Source organism: Spermophilus citellus (assembly GCF_964194105.1).
Source record: "Spermophilus citellus genome assembly, chromosome: 9".
NCBI lineage: Eukaryota > Metazoa > Chordata > Mammalia > Rodentia > Sciuridae > Spermophilus > Spermophilus citellus.
In genome coordinates, this window is record NC_138191.1 from 15772663 (window position 1) to 15788439 (window position 15777).

A 15777-nucleotide genomic window follows, 5' to 3' on the forward strand; every position below is an offset into this window, starting at 1 on the left:
GGGAGTAGTTGTGCCATGAATGTTGCCTCTGGGTGATAGGAGCTTCGTCGCTCTTCAGAACATACCTTTTTTTTTGGGCGGGGGGAGCTCAGAACCTGCCTTGATTCTGAGCGTGGCAACACTGTGAATTCATATGCCAGCCCTGAGCGGGCCACTCGGACTCTGACTCTCGCATGCATGTCATCCCCCTTAAATCTGAAAAAAACATGTTTATGAATTTAACTTCTCTGGTATGACTGCTCTTTTGATTTGCAAGAAATCACAAACCTGATTGTCCTCTTGTTCCACTCTTGCCATTTCTGAGGTGCTAAGAAGCTGTCCTTAAAATGTGTCAGAGGAGAAGCCCTCCTCCTTGCTTGCCAGGTTGGTCCCATCTTTCTGGGTAGAGATCTGCAGTTAAATCTAGGCCACGCTGGACACTGAACCTTGCTGTTTTATGGGTTTCTAGTGATGTGCTTAATTCCTTTAGTGGTATGAAGTTCTTGCTGGCGTCAAGTTGGCAGAAACCATTGATTAGTTCCCCCTTCCCTACCACCCATCCCCTCCACTGCCTTCTGACACTAGCAAAGCTGACTGTCGCCTGTCCACACCTCAAGAGCATTATGCAGAGAGACTTGAGTCCAAGTTTGGCATGCAGAAGGCAAGAGTGAAGGGCTGAAGTGACTGGGGACAATAGTCTCTTGTGGGATACACCTCTGAAAAGGTTTGTGGTTTAAGGAGATCTTTTCTCCTACAGCCTAACAGAAGAATCAGGAGTGTTGGGAACCTGGTATTTTAAATGATATACTTTCTAAAGGAACTCAGCTGCACTGTAGGATGCTACTGACAGATCATGCTCAGGCATCCAAAACATTTAAGGGAAGAACCTGATTGTTTTTGTTTTCATTCTAATCTAGGGACTATATTTTTTCACTGCTGAGAAAAGAATCTAATACATTATCAGACTAATGTGTATGCAGAATTGTAGAGGAGCCAGTGTGTCTTTGAGGTATGCTAGACCAGCATTAGGACTTAAAAAGAGAATAATGTGTATCTCACATTTGGAAAACTCACAAAGCATCAATTATTCTTGGTAGTGTTTTCCAAAGTGATCTTTAATTAGTTTCCTCTTGACACTCTCCCTGTGAGCAAGGTTAAGTACTTATGAGGACTCCAAAACAATGAGAGGTTAATTGACAGTGCCTTGTGGTCTCTACACTGAGGCTGACCCAGCCAGAGGAATTTCCTCTGCCTGTAACTCCGGCTTTCCACTCCAAAGGGTCTGCAGAGCCAGGGCTGCCTCAGGGAAGACTTCAACAGAGGCAGGAAAAGTTCCCAGCCAAGGAAGAAGCATCTTGCTCAACCTTCATTATTATTATTATTTCTTTTTCTTTTTTGGTAGTACTGGGGACTGGACTCATCAGCCATATTCTTGCATTCCTGTTTGGGGACTGCTGAGGTGGTAGTCTCTCGCAAAGTCATAGTCCAAGTTCCTCCACCTAGAAACTGCTTTGCTGCCTTGAGCCAAGCTGTAGGAGTGATAGATGGCAGAAATAAATTATTTTTGGCCCAAATGCTCAGTCTTGGCAGGGGGCCCTTTGTATTTGAGATGTAAACCTGACATCTACAAAAGGCTTAGGAATCTGATGTTATTTTTTTCCCTGTAGTTCACATGTTGGCCTCTTCTGTAGAAGGGTTATCAGTTGTCCCTCATGCATGTTCCTGTTAAAGCTTACTTTCGATTCAGATATTGCAAAATATGTAATTAGAAGCACAGAAATGTTTCTAATCTAGGAAGCCCTTGCGTCTCTGCCTTCTGCCCCCAACAGACCTGCTAACATCCTTGAATCGTCTTGGCTTACAGCTCCCAGCAATGCAGCAGATCAATGCCACAAAGCCAGGGTTGGTGGTGCCACTGAAGTCATGGTCTGATGTAGGACGTTACCATACTGATGTTAGTTATCCTTGTGTCCTGACAGTACTTTTTTTTTTTTTTTTTTGGCTCCATAAAGGCCCTCTCATAATTAGCAAAAATACTCATAAGGGCTTGTGGAGGGCAAGCTTAATAAGAGTAAGGAAAGCATATAATTTTGAGCTAGAAAAATTGGTCTAATCTTCCCTCTATTTCTTTGAGTTATGGAGCCTTAGGCTAACAGGTCTTCTTTTTGAACTTTACATTTTTTTCAGCTATAAAAATGGGGATATCTACCTCATGATTAAACTATAAGGCCACACTAATAAATATGTACTTCATAGACAGAAGCAGACCAAGTCTGGGACCAGTGAGTGTTGCCACGTGGCCCTAGAATGAGGTTGCTACAATTCGTCCACTACCCAGGTGTCCTCCTCTGTACCCAGTTGTTTACCTTAAATTTACACAGGGTGGGGAATAGAGATTTGCCATCTGGGACTTGGAAGTCTAGAAATTTTACTGGATGGGGGGGAGATCATGGCCAGACATGTGAGCAAAGTGGATGCTGAAGTGACTTTTCTGTGAGTTTTGTCTGGAGGAGGGATCCTTGGTCACCACTGTTGTTCTTTTCTTCCTAGATGGAGCAAGAAGATAACCAGGGTATGTGTGAACACCAGGACTCAGAAGACGGAGTGATGGGCTCCGATTTTGAGAACACGGAGGACAGGGAAGGGGACCCAGAAGAAAGAGGAATGGGCTTGAATTCACAGGATGCAGAAGAAAGAGGCCACCTGGAGCTGGAGATGGGCTCCAACCCCCAGGAGGAAGCTCTAAGTGAGGACTTCAGGGGAAGGGAAGTAGTGTCCAACATCTGCACAGGTGAGGAGGTGGGAATTTCCCCCACTCACATTCACATCTTGCTTTCTAGAATTACAAACAGGGACAACATTGTCTATGGAGGTGCTTTCTAGAGACCATTAAGCAGGATACTGTACTAACATAGCCTGGCCCACTAGTACTGGTCCTTAGGCACATTCTTTTCTTCAGTCCAGTCTGAGGTGGGCTGTGCTGGAAGGCATTGGTGAAGAGGCTCACTCATGGGTACAGCACTTTACAGTAGAGTTCACTACTGTTAATTCCCAGTTGTAACAGCACTACAATTACTCAGGTGACACTGGAAGGGTCGCTGGAAATGAGTTGCTGAATTTAAAGAGTTACTGAGCACAGTGTTGAGCAGAGTATCCAGATGCAGGCATACCTCCTCTGCAGACAAGTAAACAGTGTTAAATGACCTGCTTAGGTTCATGTGACTAATTCCCAGAGTGCCCAATCTTCTACAAAATCCCTTGCCATTCCTGACCTGAGAGCTGGACCTTTATCCACTTCCTGGTTTCTGTCTTTGGGCATTTGTTACTTTATCCAGCTGAGTACATGCCCCAGGGTCAGAAAGGAGCTGAAATACTCCATGCTAGGACTGTAAGGTTACATTCCTTACCGCCTGACAAAGTCCCAGACTCCCTGCTGCCCTCCCCCACAGTGCACACAGCTTGTGGCCTTCCATAACTGAGTAACTTCCTGCAGTGCCCTCTGCTTGGGGATAAAGTAGCTAAACACTAACAGGTGTGTATCCTTGAAGCAGCCTCCAGCCTGGACTCAATAGCTCTAGCCTCTTTCCTTCTGTCATCACTCTCCTCCCCCATCCATAGACAAGACCAGAAGGTGAGTTTAGTTTGTTGTTTCACCTGAAGCTGTACCAGGCTAGTTTTAAAAAGCTGGGTTCAAAATCATATATGCATGGAATTTATTTGCTTCATTTTAGCCTCCTGCCCCTCTCCCGTGCCACTTCTTTTTCAGACTGCGTTTGAAAGTCTGTCTAGGGCTTGGTTAGGCCAAGTGTTTTTTTTTTTTTTTTTTTTTTTTTTGTGTGTGTGTGTGTGTGTGGTTAGCTACCCCGATCTTTTCTTTTGAGCCTTACAAGGCACTGGTAGCTCTCAAGCAGTGAAAAACCTTTTCTCTGGAGATCAAGATCCCAGGGAGTTCCACCTGGCACAGACTCTGACATTTCCTGCATTCAGATAGCTCTGCTGGGTGGGGCCTGCGGAAGAACTGGAAAACAAAGTAGCAAAGTCTGCAGAGAGTGTACACTCCTTAGGCCTTTTCTGGGAGGGACCTAGTGGGAGCGGGGCTGGAATGTAAGGGGCTGGGTGGAGATTGGGAGCGCTTGGGGGAGGTGCATTACACCTTGGCCCACACACTCTTATTGTCCAAGCTCCTTTCCTCTAGTCTTATCTTGTTGAGCGCTAGGTCAGTAAGCCCCTCTGCTTTCTTTTCAATGTTGCAGAGGGATTGCTGAGTGAGGAGGAAGCTGTTGCTCTCCATGAGGAAGATGATCAGCCTGGTGTGGTTGACATGGGGATGTTCCCAGGTCTGTCTGAATCAGACAGCATATCCCGGAGTCCCCAGGAAGAGGAGGAGGAAAGTACTGGAGAGAATAGGTTGGAAGAGGAAGAAGAGCAGCCGCCACCTCCCATACTTCCCTGGAGGCGCCACCTGTCCCTGGGAAGTCGCCACCGAGGGGACAAACCTGCTCACCGCCGCTTCCACCGCCTCCACCACCCCATGGCCATGGATCTCGGGGAGCTAGACAGCCTGGTGGCTAGCATCATGGATGCGCCCACCATCTGCCCCGACTGCGGGGAGAGCTTCAGCCCAGGAGCCGCTTTCCTACAGCACCAGCGTATTCACCGCCTGGCAGAGGCCGCCGCGGTAGCCAGCCTGGAGCCCTTCGGCCTGGCGGGCGAGTGCGGAGCTGTGGTGGGGATGATGGGGATGGGCGTGGAGGGGGGCTTTGGAGCTGGGCCCGCACTGGCCCGGCCCCCGCGCGAGAAGCCCTTCCGCTGCGGGGAGTGTGGCAAGGGCTTCAGCCGCAACACCTACCTGACAAACCACCTGCGCCTGCACACCGGCGAGCGGCCCAACCTGTGTGCGGATTGCGGGAAGAGCTTCAGCTGGCGCGCGGACCTGCTCAAACACCGGCGCCTGCACACCGGTGAGAAGCCCTATCCCTGCCCCGAGTGCGGTGAGGCTTTCAGCCTCAGCTCGCACCTGCTGAGCCACAGGCGTGCGCACGCGGCCGCCAGCGGTGCAGGTGCTGCAGCGCTGCGGCCCTTTGCCTGTGGGGAGTGTGGCAAGGGCTTCGTGCGCCGTTCACATCTGGCCAACCATCAGCGCATCCACACGGGCGAGAAGCCTCATGGTTGCAGCGAGTGCGGCAAGCGCTTCAGCTGGCGCTCAGACCTGGTGAAGCACCAGCGCGTGCACACAGGAGAGAAGCCCTACATGTGCTCAGAGTGTGGCGAGACCTTCAGCGTCAGCTCGCACCTCTTCACGCACAAGCGCACGCACTCGGGTGAGCGGCCTTATGTGTGCCGCGAGTGTGGCAAGGGCTTTGGGCGCAACTCGCACCTGGTGAACCACCTGCGCGTGCACACAGGCGAGAAGCCCTTCCGCTGCGGCCAGTGCGAGAAGCGCTTCAGCGATTTTTCCACGCTCACGCAACACCAGCGCACGCACACCGGCGAGAAACCCTACACGTGCATTGAGTGTGGCAAGAGCTTCATTCAGAGTTCGCACCTGATCCGCCACCGCCGCATCCATACCGGCAACAAGCCACATAAGTGCGCAGGCTGTGGCAAAGGCTTCCGCTACAAAACGCACCTTGCACAGCACCAGAAGCTGCACCTGTGCTAGGGTTAGGTCGGAGGGAGGTCGCCCTCTGTGAAGCATGTAGGGAATGGGTGTCCTGGGGACAAACCCTATTGAAAGAAGCGGGGAAGGGGCGGGAGGGGCAAGCTGAGAGTGACTGAGGAGCCTTTGAGTGTTAAGGAGTCCCCAGTAAGAGTTGTTATTTTGGGGTGCTATATTTTTGCCTACTTCCGCTCCAAGAAACTTGGGAGATGTGTTTGAGTAAGGACTTCCTCAAATATACCCTGTAGGGAGTGAAGGGGCTTGGAGGAATAGGTGATTTGAGGACCTTGAGGAAGGGGGTTTGGAGAGTGGGGGTGGGAAACAGGATGGCAGGCAATAGATTGGGCTACAATGATCTGGGGGAATCGGGAGGAAGTATGGTTGGAGTGAGAATAAAGTATAATGCGGGTATAAATAATTCTGAACTGGTCCAACCAGGTGGTAAGCCAGTGTTTGCCCTGAGCCCCCCAAATCAGCTATAATGGAGGAGACTCTTGTCCATCCTGAAGGAGAGGATATTTAGTATACTCTTCCTTTCTCTGAGCCACAGTTAGCTGCTATTTTGAGGCATCCAAGGGAAACTGGGAAGAAAACTACACAACCTCATTTCAAGGGGCGACTTCTAGGGTGTAGAAATACATTTGTAACTGGTTCTTAGATCTCTTGAAAAATCCTGCTCTTGCTTCTGATTCCTTGGTACTGCCTTGAACACCCTCTAACTTTGTGCTAGGTCAAAATCATCTACGTGGGTGACCTGCCCCTTGCCCTGTGTCAGGTGTGTGCCAGGCCCAGTATTTCTGTAAGGTGTCACTTGTGATCAGGAAAATGGAACAATCTCAGCTATGTGTGACTTTCCCCTTCCCAGGTCAGCTTGATGTCTGTGTTTCAAGTGAACCCCAGATGGTAAGCTGCTGTCCTAATGATCTGCTACAGAAGTCAGTTAGTTTAGGAGGTTTTTCTGGCAGTATGTGAAAAATCCAGGAAAGCAAAGTTCACAAGTTGGAATGCAAGGCTCCTTTGTCTTTTTGCCTTCAATTTGCATGAGTGCCCTGTACCCCGCTCACCCCCAACTCCATTCATATTGATGAGGGATCTAGTTCAAGCAAAAATTTCTTTTTTTCTTCATGTGGAGGCACAGTGGAAATCTCAAGGCTTTACACAAAGAGGGCAAAGTCAGGGAGAGGTGTAAATGCAAAATTGCCAAATAGCACAAGCAATGAATGTTTTCTAGTTGTTATATAGATGCCAAAATAGCACTTTTGTATTTGCAAAGTGCTTTGTGCTTTTTAATGATTGTTAGTTGTTTCTCACATCTTTGTGAGCTAAATCAGTATTATGACCTCTGTCTTAGGGAAAGCCTGGGGGCAGGAATATGGCAGGCTGACCTGAACAAAGGCTGAGGACAGTGTGAAGAGGTATGGCCTCACCTTTTGTGTTCTCCAGCTCAGCTGCTAGGAAGACATACCTGTCATGATTTTATATATATAAATAAGGACACTGAACATTTTTACCTTTGATTAAAAACTCAAAGCTAGCCTAGAAGGGCCAAAGATGTCCTTATTGACAAAGCTGGTCTTTGTCACCTAATTAGAGTGGCCTAGTTATGTTGCTTTTCTAGTAGAGGGCTGTAGTTAGATGACTTTTGTATAGATTTCAGTTCCATATGCTGAAAGTCCCTTCCCTAGGTTAGCCTTTAGAAGTTAGAATTGTGGGAAACAGTATTGTTTTCTTCACTAACATTTGTTACCCTGTACTATTCATAGAAGCATCTTCATAAACTGTTGGACACAGTTGAAGGGGGGAAAAAAGCTACAAGATGGTTTTTACAGTTTTAGCAAAGTTTCTGTGAATGCTAGTAATTTATACTTGATCTGTTGTATTCTAGCAAAGAACTTTTGGGACTGTGGAAAAGCATGTTTTTGTCATTATAAGAACACTGAAAAAAATTCTGCAAATTCTGGGTTTGTGTGTTGCCTGTTGATTTTGCCCTCTGAATTAGTTTACTGCTATTCATAAATACAAATATATGTTCACACTAGGGATAATTTCAAAATACACTAATTCTTTTCAATTTTCTTTTAATCAAGAGTTATACCAGCAAACTACATTTCCATTATTTATAATGACTCTCGTAGTCTGAATTGAATACCAAGTGTATAAGATCACCTAAAAATAATGTAGCCACTTTATAGGTAATATTATTCCTTTAATTTTTTTTTCCCATGCACATCTACCTCTTCCATCTGTTTTAAGTTCTTTCAAGTCTGTGCCTGTGAAATCTCTTCCAACTTTTGATTACTCATGGATTGATTATCCATTTTATTGGTTGTTTGGTCTTTTGCTGCCGTCATTATGCACAGTCTCATCAGCATCAAGTATATCACATATCAGCAGCTTTGAGAAGAGGGTTCAATGGAAGGTGAAGATTGAAGCTTGTGTGAAATAAAGGCAGTAGAAATCCTTGAACTTCATTTGCCTCTGTTCTTTCTATTACCATGGATAAGAGAGTCAGCCATCATGTCAGTGTCTTTTCTATGAGCAAAGCCTTTAGCAGAAGAAAGCTGTATAACCATCAAAATCCCACTCCCAGGGTGTATTTAATATGTGAGTCCATTTTTCTTATACTTCTTCAGGGAAAATACCTGCATTAAGTGAGGTTAAATACATTTAGGAGGTTGTTTCTTGTCTTTAGTTTTAGAATAGTAGTATTTTTTCAGTAAACCCTATTAATTGTAGTTCATTCTTGATGGTGTTAAAGATTCCTTACTCCAACTTGTTGATGATGGAGGCAAATGAATTATTAGTATTTGTTCCCTGGTGAGTTTGGTCCAGAGCAGGCTTCCTCTGCTGCCCTTCACTAAGCAAAACCTGGAGCAGTTTAGACGTGAAATGGTTTTGATTAAATCTTGAGTTCTAAGTTGGAAGAAGAAAATGAGATGTTAACCCTTTGAGCCATGTGGTCTCTGTACAATCAAGAGGCTATACATATGTGAAAAAAGTACAAATTAAGAATCTGTGTTCATAGACAATCTGAACTGTGTTTCTGAAGTTTGTGCACATTTTTCTTCACTGTAATGTTATTTTACATCTGTTTGTTAAAATAGTAATTTAATAATCTTAAGAGTAACAGGTTTTATGTGAGTGTGCTTGTGTATGTGAGAATTGCCTTGTTTTCAGGTCATTTTATTTAATGATGGTTCCTTGGAAAGTATTCTAATGTTCATCAATCAATATGGAATATTTGTCATTAAATCCTTATCAGTCTTTTACTCTGTCATTCTTTCTTCCTTGTTTGTCATTTGTTAAATGTCACTCAGTTCAACCTGTGGAAGCTATGTGCTGCTAAAACGGGGACTAGCAAACTACCAGATCTGGCTTGGCTCTGTAAATAAAATCCTATTGGAATATAGTCTCACCCATGAAGTCACCTTTATAGATTGCCTATGGCAACTTTCATGCTGCATGGCACAGCTAAGAGGTTGTGACAAAAACTACATGGGCCATGATCTTAAAATATTTACTATCTACAGCTTTAAAAAAAAAATAACAGTTTTCTGACTCTTATAGTAGAAAGTTCATATGGATCCTAAATCATTCACAAATTAGCTAAGATGTGAAATCTGAATAGTTTACACATTCTTACTAGTAACTCAGAGTGGCACACATAGACTAAAGTGGTTTTGGCATGTTGGGAAAGTGTTACAGTACTGGTATCCATTTCCAAAGATCTGTCTTTGTGCCTTATTAGTGTGTGGGAGGTCCTTAGCTGGTCCTACTGGGTTCTCAACCCTGTTTACTATTAAAATTTCCTGGGCTGCTTTCATAAAATTAGACATGTAGTTTTGGAGAAAGGAACTTCCATTTCCAATCTAATCTATATAAAATGTATTCCTGAATCACATAACAAAATATTTTCTTTCCCTCAGTTCAAAAATGTAAATTAGTGATTACTGATAATACTGAAGGGAACGTAAGAATTAGACTGACCATTTTGCTACTCTGAGCTAGTTCTCTACTCAGCCAAATAGACATCACATTAGCAGTTCCTAAGGATGGAATCACAAAGACAGAGGTAGGAGGAAGCTTGAATCCACACTGCTTTTAATGATCACGGTTATCTCCCTGTTTGTACACTAGCCCTTTCCCTTCTCAGCCAGGCCCTGGGCAGGCATGTCCCTAGGAAGCAGTCCCAGAAGCTGTGTCTATCACATTCCTTGCAATGCCTGTCTTTTGAAAGCATCAACTAGACCAGCTCTTGCTTCCACAGGCGTCTCTTGAAAACACTAAACTCCAGACTTGGTAAGCTCAACAGAGGATCTGGTCCTTGGGTCTATACCTCAAGAGGTGCCCCACTTGAATGGGCAGGGAGAGCAGGATTCTGCAACACACCAGTGAGAGGAACCATATCTGGTCTTCTGGGAATTCTTGGGTTTGATTAGTTCATTAGAGACGTTCTCAACCTTGGAGAGGTTTTTGTACATTTACTTTTTAAATCTAGCTATGGATTAATTGCAATGAAGCCTAAGTGTCTAATTTTATGAAAGCAGCCCAGGAAATTTTAATGGTAAACAGGGTTGAGAACCCAGTAGGACCAGCTAAGGACCTCCTTTCTTCCTGCAGAAGTCAGGAAGCAGGAGCTATGAGCCTCAAGTCTGTCCTGTGCCCTGGGGAATAAAGGCAAAGGGCATTGTAAGATTCCCAGGCTTTGCTATCAAGGGCTCCTGGAGACCACCTTCCATATACCTTCCTCAAGTGGGAAGATACTGGTCAGGGCCCGACCAAGTGCCTATCTTTGCTGTTCACCAGAGAATGCAGGAAAGGGGCATGAAGGCCACCACTGGCCTTTGTCTGTATGCTCCTCTCACATTTAGCCCTCGTCCCTCCTTTCTAGCCTTCATCCCCCAACTCGTTTCACTGACCAAAGCACTTCTCACTTTTCTCAGCTGCCCTTTGCAATGACCATGTCCCCTTTAGCACCAGTGGCAAAGGGGAGGAACTTGTCTAGCCAGTCTCTAGCATGAACTGCCTAGTGCTGGCCTCCTGTTTTCCTCTCAGAGCCTCAGGTGCTTCTAGATTTCAGTTGCCTGCTGCCAGCCTGGACTTTCAAGGTCATCTCTGCTAACTCACATTCCAGAGGTTTTCCAGTTCTACCTGCTCAAAGGGAGTGTCAGGTACTCTTCATGCTCCTCTGTGTGCATCCAGTAACCTGCTCATCACAGCAGTATGAAGTTCTTTGCGTTCTATACCCATGAGGACCTGGCAAGGCATGTCAGTATCAAGTTGGCCTATGTTTAAGAAGGTTGAGAAAGGTATGTGTGTATAAAGGGCTCAAGCTGGTGTTCTGTTCTTACATGTGGAGAAACTTCCCCCAAAGTTGCAGGATGAACAGGCCCAGTACTAGAAACCATGGAGTCATTGGAAAGAGGTTCACTGCTATAATTTGATTCACAGAAGACAACATTGGTGACTTCTCTGAACCACAAGGGCTAAATGGATCTACACAGGTGTTCCCATAATGTCCCGAGGAAGCTGTCGTGTATAAGCCATGTCCCTCACGCTGCAAGGCAGTGTATGATTCACAGCAGATTTTCTGAGAAGTTTGTTCCATAAACAAATGTGACCAGGCCTGCCCCTGCTAACCTTTTCAAGGGCACACACTGCCCAACAAAGCCAGACAAAGAACCCATTGTCTGATTCACAACACTTGTAGACGTGATGATCTATAATTACACAAGACACCAGGAGAGGTAATAGGCATAGTGCTCCATGTGGGGGAAATAGGTAGAAAAGAGATGCAGAAGCTGCCATATTATCCAAGGTAAAAGCTGGTTTTGTTCCCTGTCAACCATCAACAACAGCTTCCTGGTGCTGAATTATTTTGTAAAATTGTGAGACTATTGATGTGTCTGGAGGGGGCAGTGATGGTGAGGATAAGAGGATGTCATAAGTCTAAAGACTTCACATGCTCTGCATGAGGGAAATGGTAATTCAGCAAAGCAGCATAAAATAGAATCTCTCCAGAGTTCTTGTGTAATGGTAGATCATCATGTAACAAGTGCTGCAAATTGGGCAATAGCCACTTTACTTGGGCAGTGTGTGCCTTGGAGAGACTAATAGACACAGGACTGGGAAAGCTCTGGCTAGATTCATGTGTTGCTAGATATACCCTGAGCAAGTGTCTAAGTAAAAGTGATGAAAGCGTCATGGGTGGTTTACTGAGGTAGTTCTACTGTGCTCTAGGTTGAAGTCTACCTGTGCTGTGGACATCATGTTCATGAATTCAGAGCCAGACTGTTGCTGGCCTTGTAGAGCCACAGGTGGGAATGAGACCTTGACTGGGTCTGTGCAGGGGAAGGTACAGGTGTGAGATGTTGGAGGAGGAGCACATTAGATCACAAGCTGGACGGATCTTGGTAGATTCTAGGGTCAAGTAGATGTCAGAGGGGAGGCATAGCCCTACTCTACTACTGATGGTTTTGAGGGCTTGGCAAGTCACTTTATGTCCCTGGTTTTTGGGAGGTAAACAGCAATAGCAAGAAGCACTTATCTTTAGGCTAGAGAAAAAACTTGACCATACTGAGGACTGACTCCATATTTTGCCAACAAAGTGTTAATGTGGGATCCTATTCAGGCTATTAATTAAGCCTAATATGGAGCCCCCAGTGTCTGTATTTCTCCGTGCCTGTGATACTCTCCTGCTAATATTCACAGTGACTTGACATACTCTGGCCAGTGCAGGAAAAAGTGAGCTGTGGGGTCCTGAAAAGGATGCTTCTGTAGTCATGGCCGGTGTCCATTCCAGGATGACCACAGGCCAGCATCCCATGTCTAGTCCATGCCCGTGTCTCCTGCACCTACTCTGGCAAAAGGGCTGATGTTGCTGTTGCTGGGCCTTGTGTTCTGAGGATGTACTACATGGTATATTCCTAGGGAGCTTCTGAATTGTAGAAAATATTGTGACTGCCCCAGAAATTGCAAGTGACCCAGTGTCCCCTTTTCTTGAGGACAGGGTGGCAATGTACAATGTGATAATTCTCTCTTTTCCTCTGCTCCTCCTGATGAACCTCTTTCATGCTTCAGAACCCAACTCTATTCCCTGCTCATTACCTTGCTGTGTGATGTTGAGCCAAGAAAAAGGTAAGAAATTCCCCCCAGAGTCCTCTGATGTGCAAAGCACTTGCTACAGAGGGAACAAGGTGTCCTTATCTGGAGTCTCCTAATATGACTTTAAATTGGAAAATGTCATAAAGTTCTAGTATTTAAAAATAGATTTTTTTCATAGCATAAAAATGCTGAGGGCCTTACTTTGTTTCAGGAGTATGTCTAATTTCCATTCCCATTACAATCTTTGCAGGTGGTGTTACTTTCACGGAAGACTTCTCTATTTTCTCTCTCATATTCCTTTTACTAACTTGCTCACTCAGTCCTCCCCATACAGTTAAGTGAATACCCTTCCCTGCCTTCCCTGCCACAAGTCTAGGGTTCTCCTCTTGATTCTGATTCTCCTAATGATGACATAATTCTTCAGGTACATTGACACCTTGGAGGCAACTTTGTATCTCTTTTTCCTTTCTCATCCACACAGTCTGCTTCTCGGATTTCCTTTACTCCCTTTCCTTCCATATGTCCGCAATTCAGTTGAGTTTGTTTGTGCTCTATTTCACTATTTGTGTGTCCATCATCTATCTAAACATTGATCCTTTGAGCTCACTTGGGTCAGGGTGGGTAACACACAGATGAAGGAGTGAGTCTGTCTTCAGGACTTGGAGGTGCAGAGGGAGGTGAATGAATAAATATATCCATGCATTTTAATTAGGTATGCACAAGAAGGGGGGCATTTAAATGAAAGGTTTTTGATGATGAATAAGGAACTGAGAAGGATGTGTCAGCAAGAAAGCTGGGTACCCTCTAAGCACTAGGAATTCTTCGTACTCAAGTGGGAATATAGAGAAGTACAAAGTAATCAGGAAGGTCCAAATCACAGTAGGTGGTTGGAGCATCAAGTCGGATAATGCAGGGACAGAGCAGGGATTGGCAAGAATGTAGTCTGAGGTGGTACAGGGGTAAATCTTCAGGCCTTTGGTGTTATCTTCAGGCTGTCAGACCTGTCCTTGTTCTGGGACTTTACTCAATGGTTTTAAGGGAGAAAGTGATCAAGTTTGATGTGATTTTGGAGAGACATCTCTGGCAACTATGCTCAGAATGGCTTTCATGGGTGACTGCCCAGGCAAGGAGGCCCTGTGGGGGATTTGACAAAGAATGACAGGGGTCTGGACCAAAGCTTGGTGACCAGGGAGAAAGATGACATGTTATTTTGGAGGCAGAATGGGTAGAACTGAATGAGAGGAAGGAGGAGGAGTAGGGGATGCCATCAGGTTTATGGTTTGAGAAAGTGTTGCATGGGACCGATATGACCACCTCAGTCTGTCCACTCTGCCCTGGCTTGCCTTGGCCTGCACCCCACATTATATTTTGTTAATGTGACATACTCCAGGCCACCATCTCTGGACTTAATTCCATTCCTTTCCTTTCCCTCTCTCCCATTTCTTTTCTTTTCCTTCCTTCCTTCCTTCCTTCCTTCCTTCCTTCCTTCCTTCCTTCCTTCCTTCCTTCCTTCCTTCCTTTCTTTCTTTCCCTTCCTCCCTCCCTTTCTTCTTTCCTGCACTGTGCATTGAAACCCGGGGCACATTACCACTGAGCTGCATTTCCAGCCCATTTTGTTTTTTACTCTGAGACATGTTTTCACTAAGTTTCTCAGACTGGCCTTGACCTTGGGATCCTCTGGCCTCAGCTCCCTCATCACTGGGATTATAGTCATGTGCCATTGTGCCCGGATTCTTCAAGCATCCTCCTCATCTCTTGCAATCCATCCCTCAGGAGTGCTGCTGCAGTGATCTTTTCTGGGAAAACAAAGAGAGACCTTCACTGCCTCCCATGGCAAACTGAGTGGTGAGTGCCCAGATCTGCTCTGTGACTCTCATTCTTGTCACTGTTGGAGATGACCTCTTTTACCACAGAGTTGGAATGTTAGAGGGGATGAGGCAAAAAAATGGAAAGTAATAGAATGTCCAGTGCTCTCTAGCAGGAGCACACAAGGTGTACTCTGAGGGGAAGAAAGAAGGAGTGGGTATCTCCTGAGGAGACCAAGGTGTTTCAGGCCTGTGTCCCTCATGCCTGTGCAGGTGTATCTTCCACTCTGGTCTGCACCTGAGCTCTCTGTGTGGCCCAGGCATGTCTCCTTGTGCAGGAGCAGGATACTCTTTCCTGCATGGGCCTTTGAAGATTCCATTGTCTCTGTCTGGAGCACTTCCCTCACCTTTCTGCTTGTGGAATCCTCCCGTTCTCCACACCCTTCCAAATGGTTGGGCCTATTGAGCTGCTGCCCAGGAGGGATCCTCTGTGTACTCTGCACAGTTTCCTGGGTGTGCAGCAACCACCCGGTCTCACATTGTATCTCCCAACTAGACCAGAGTCTGGGAACACACATGGAAGAGTGTAACCCATAGCACTGGCTCAGGCCACATAACATTTTCTCAGTTCGCACATTCTATTCCAATGAGAGTGATTTTATTTTTAACAAATTACGGCCTATTTCAAACATGCAGAAAACCTAAAATAAGATAAAATGTACAGTGGGATCTAGAATAGAGTGTTACCTTGAGCACCTCATTTTTAAGAAACATAATTTTACGGTTAAACTTGGAATTCCACATACATATTCCTTTCCTGGAACTGGTCTTTAAACTTTTTTTTTAATGTTTAGAGTTAATTTGCGATATTTAGGGATCAAAACATTGAGATAAAGATTGGTGCTCTCATTTTGTGAAAGTTCTGGCTCAGGCTATCACCTTCTGGACACTTCACCTTCTGTTATTCTGGTTCCCAGCATGGACCTCTTTGGCTTTTAATTCTCATCTGCACTCTGAGATTTTAGCCAACACTATATTTTAGCCAACTCAGTTGCTGTCTCCATGTTCAGTTATTCATACAACATTAGCCAGTGGCTGAGTACCTACTGTCCATTCTCTTATTTCCTTGCCAGAGGCTGCAGAGTGCCCATATAGTGAAGGGAAGGGAAGGGCTTGTGCAGGCCGCCGCTCTCTGTCCTGTCTCTGCTGCCCCTCTGTGGTGCATTTTAT

General features: G+C 45.5%; 1 protein-coding gene across 2 annotated transcripts in view; it reads left to right on the forward strand.

Moving 5' to 3' along the window:
* Positions 1-7107, forward strand: part of ZNF697 (zinc finger protein 697) — a 28133-nt gene extending 21026 nt beyond the window's left edge. Inside the window, exons 2-4 of one of the 2 annotated variants that reach the window (XR_014023853.1) lie at positions 2530-2770; positions 4233-6429; positions 6460-7107. Coding sequence is in view for 1 of the 2 variants with exons in the window: in XM_081308611.1 (XP_081164737.1) it covers positions 2530-2770; positions 4233-5641 (1650 nt within the window). In the remaining variant the exon portion in view is untranslated. Of the gene's footprint in view, positions 1-2529; positions 2771-4232 lie in introns of both variants that reach the window. The other variant, XM_081308611.1, reaches the window with a different exon arrangement.
* The last annotated feature ends 8670 nt before the right edge of the window (positions 7108-15777 follow it).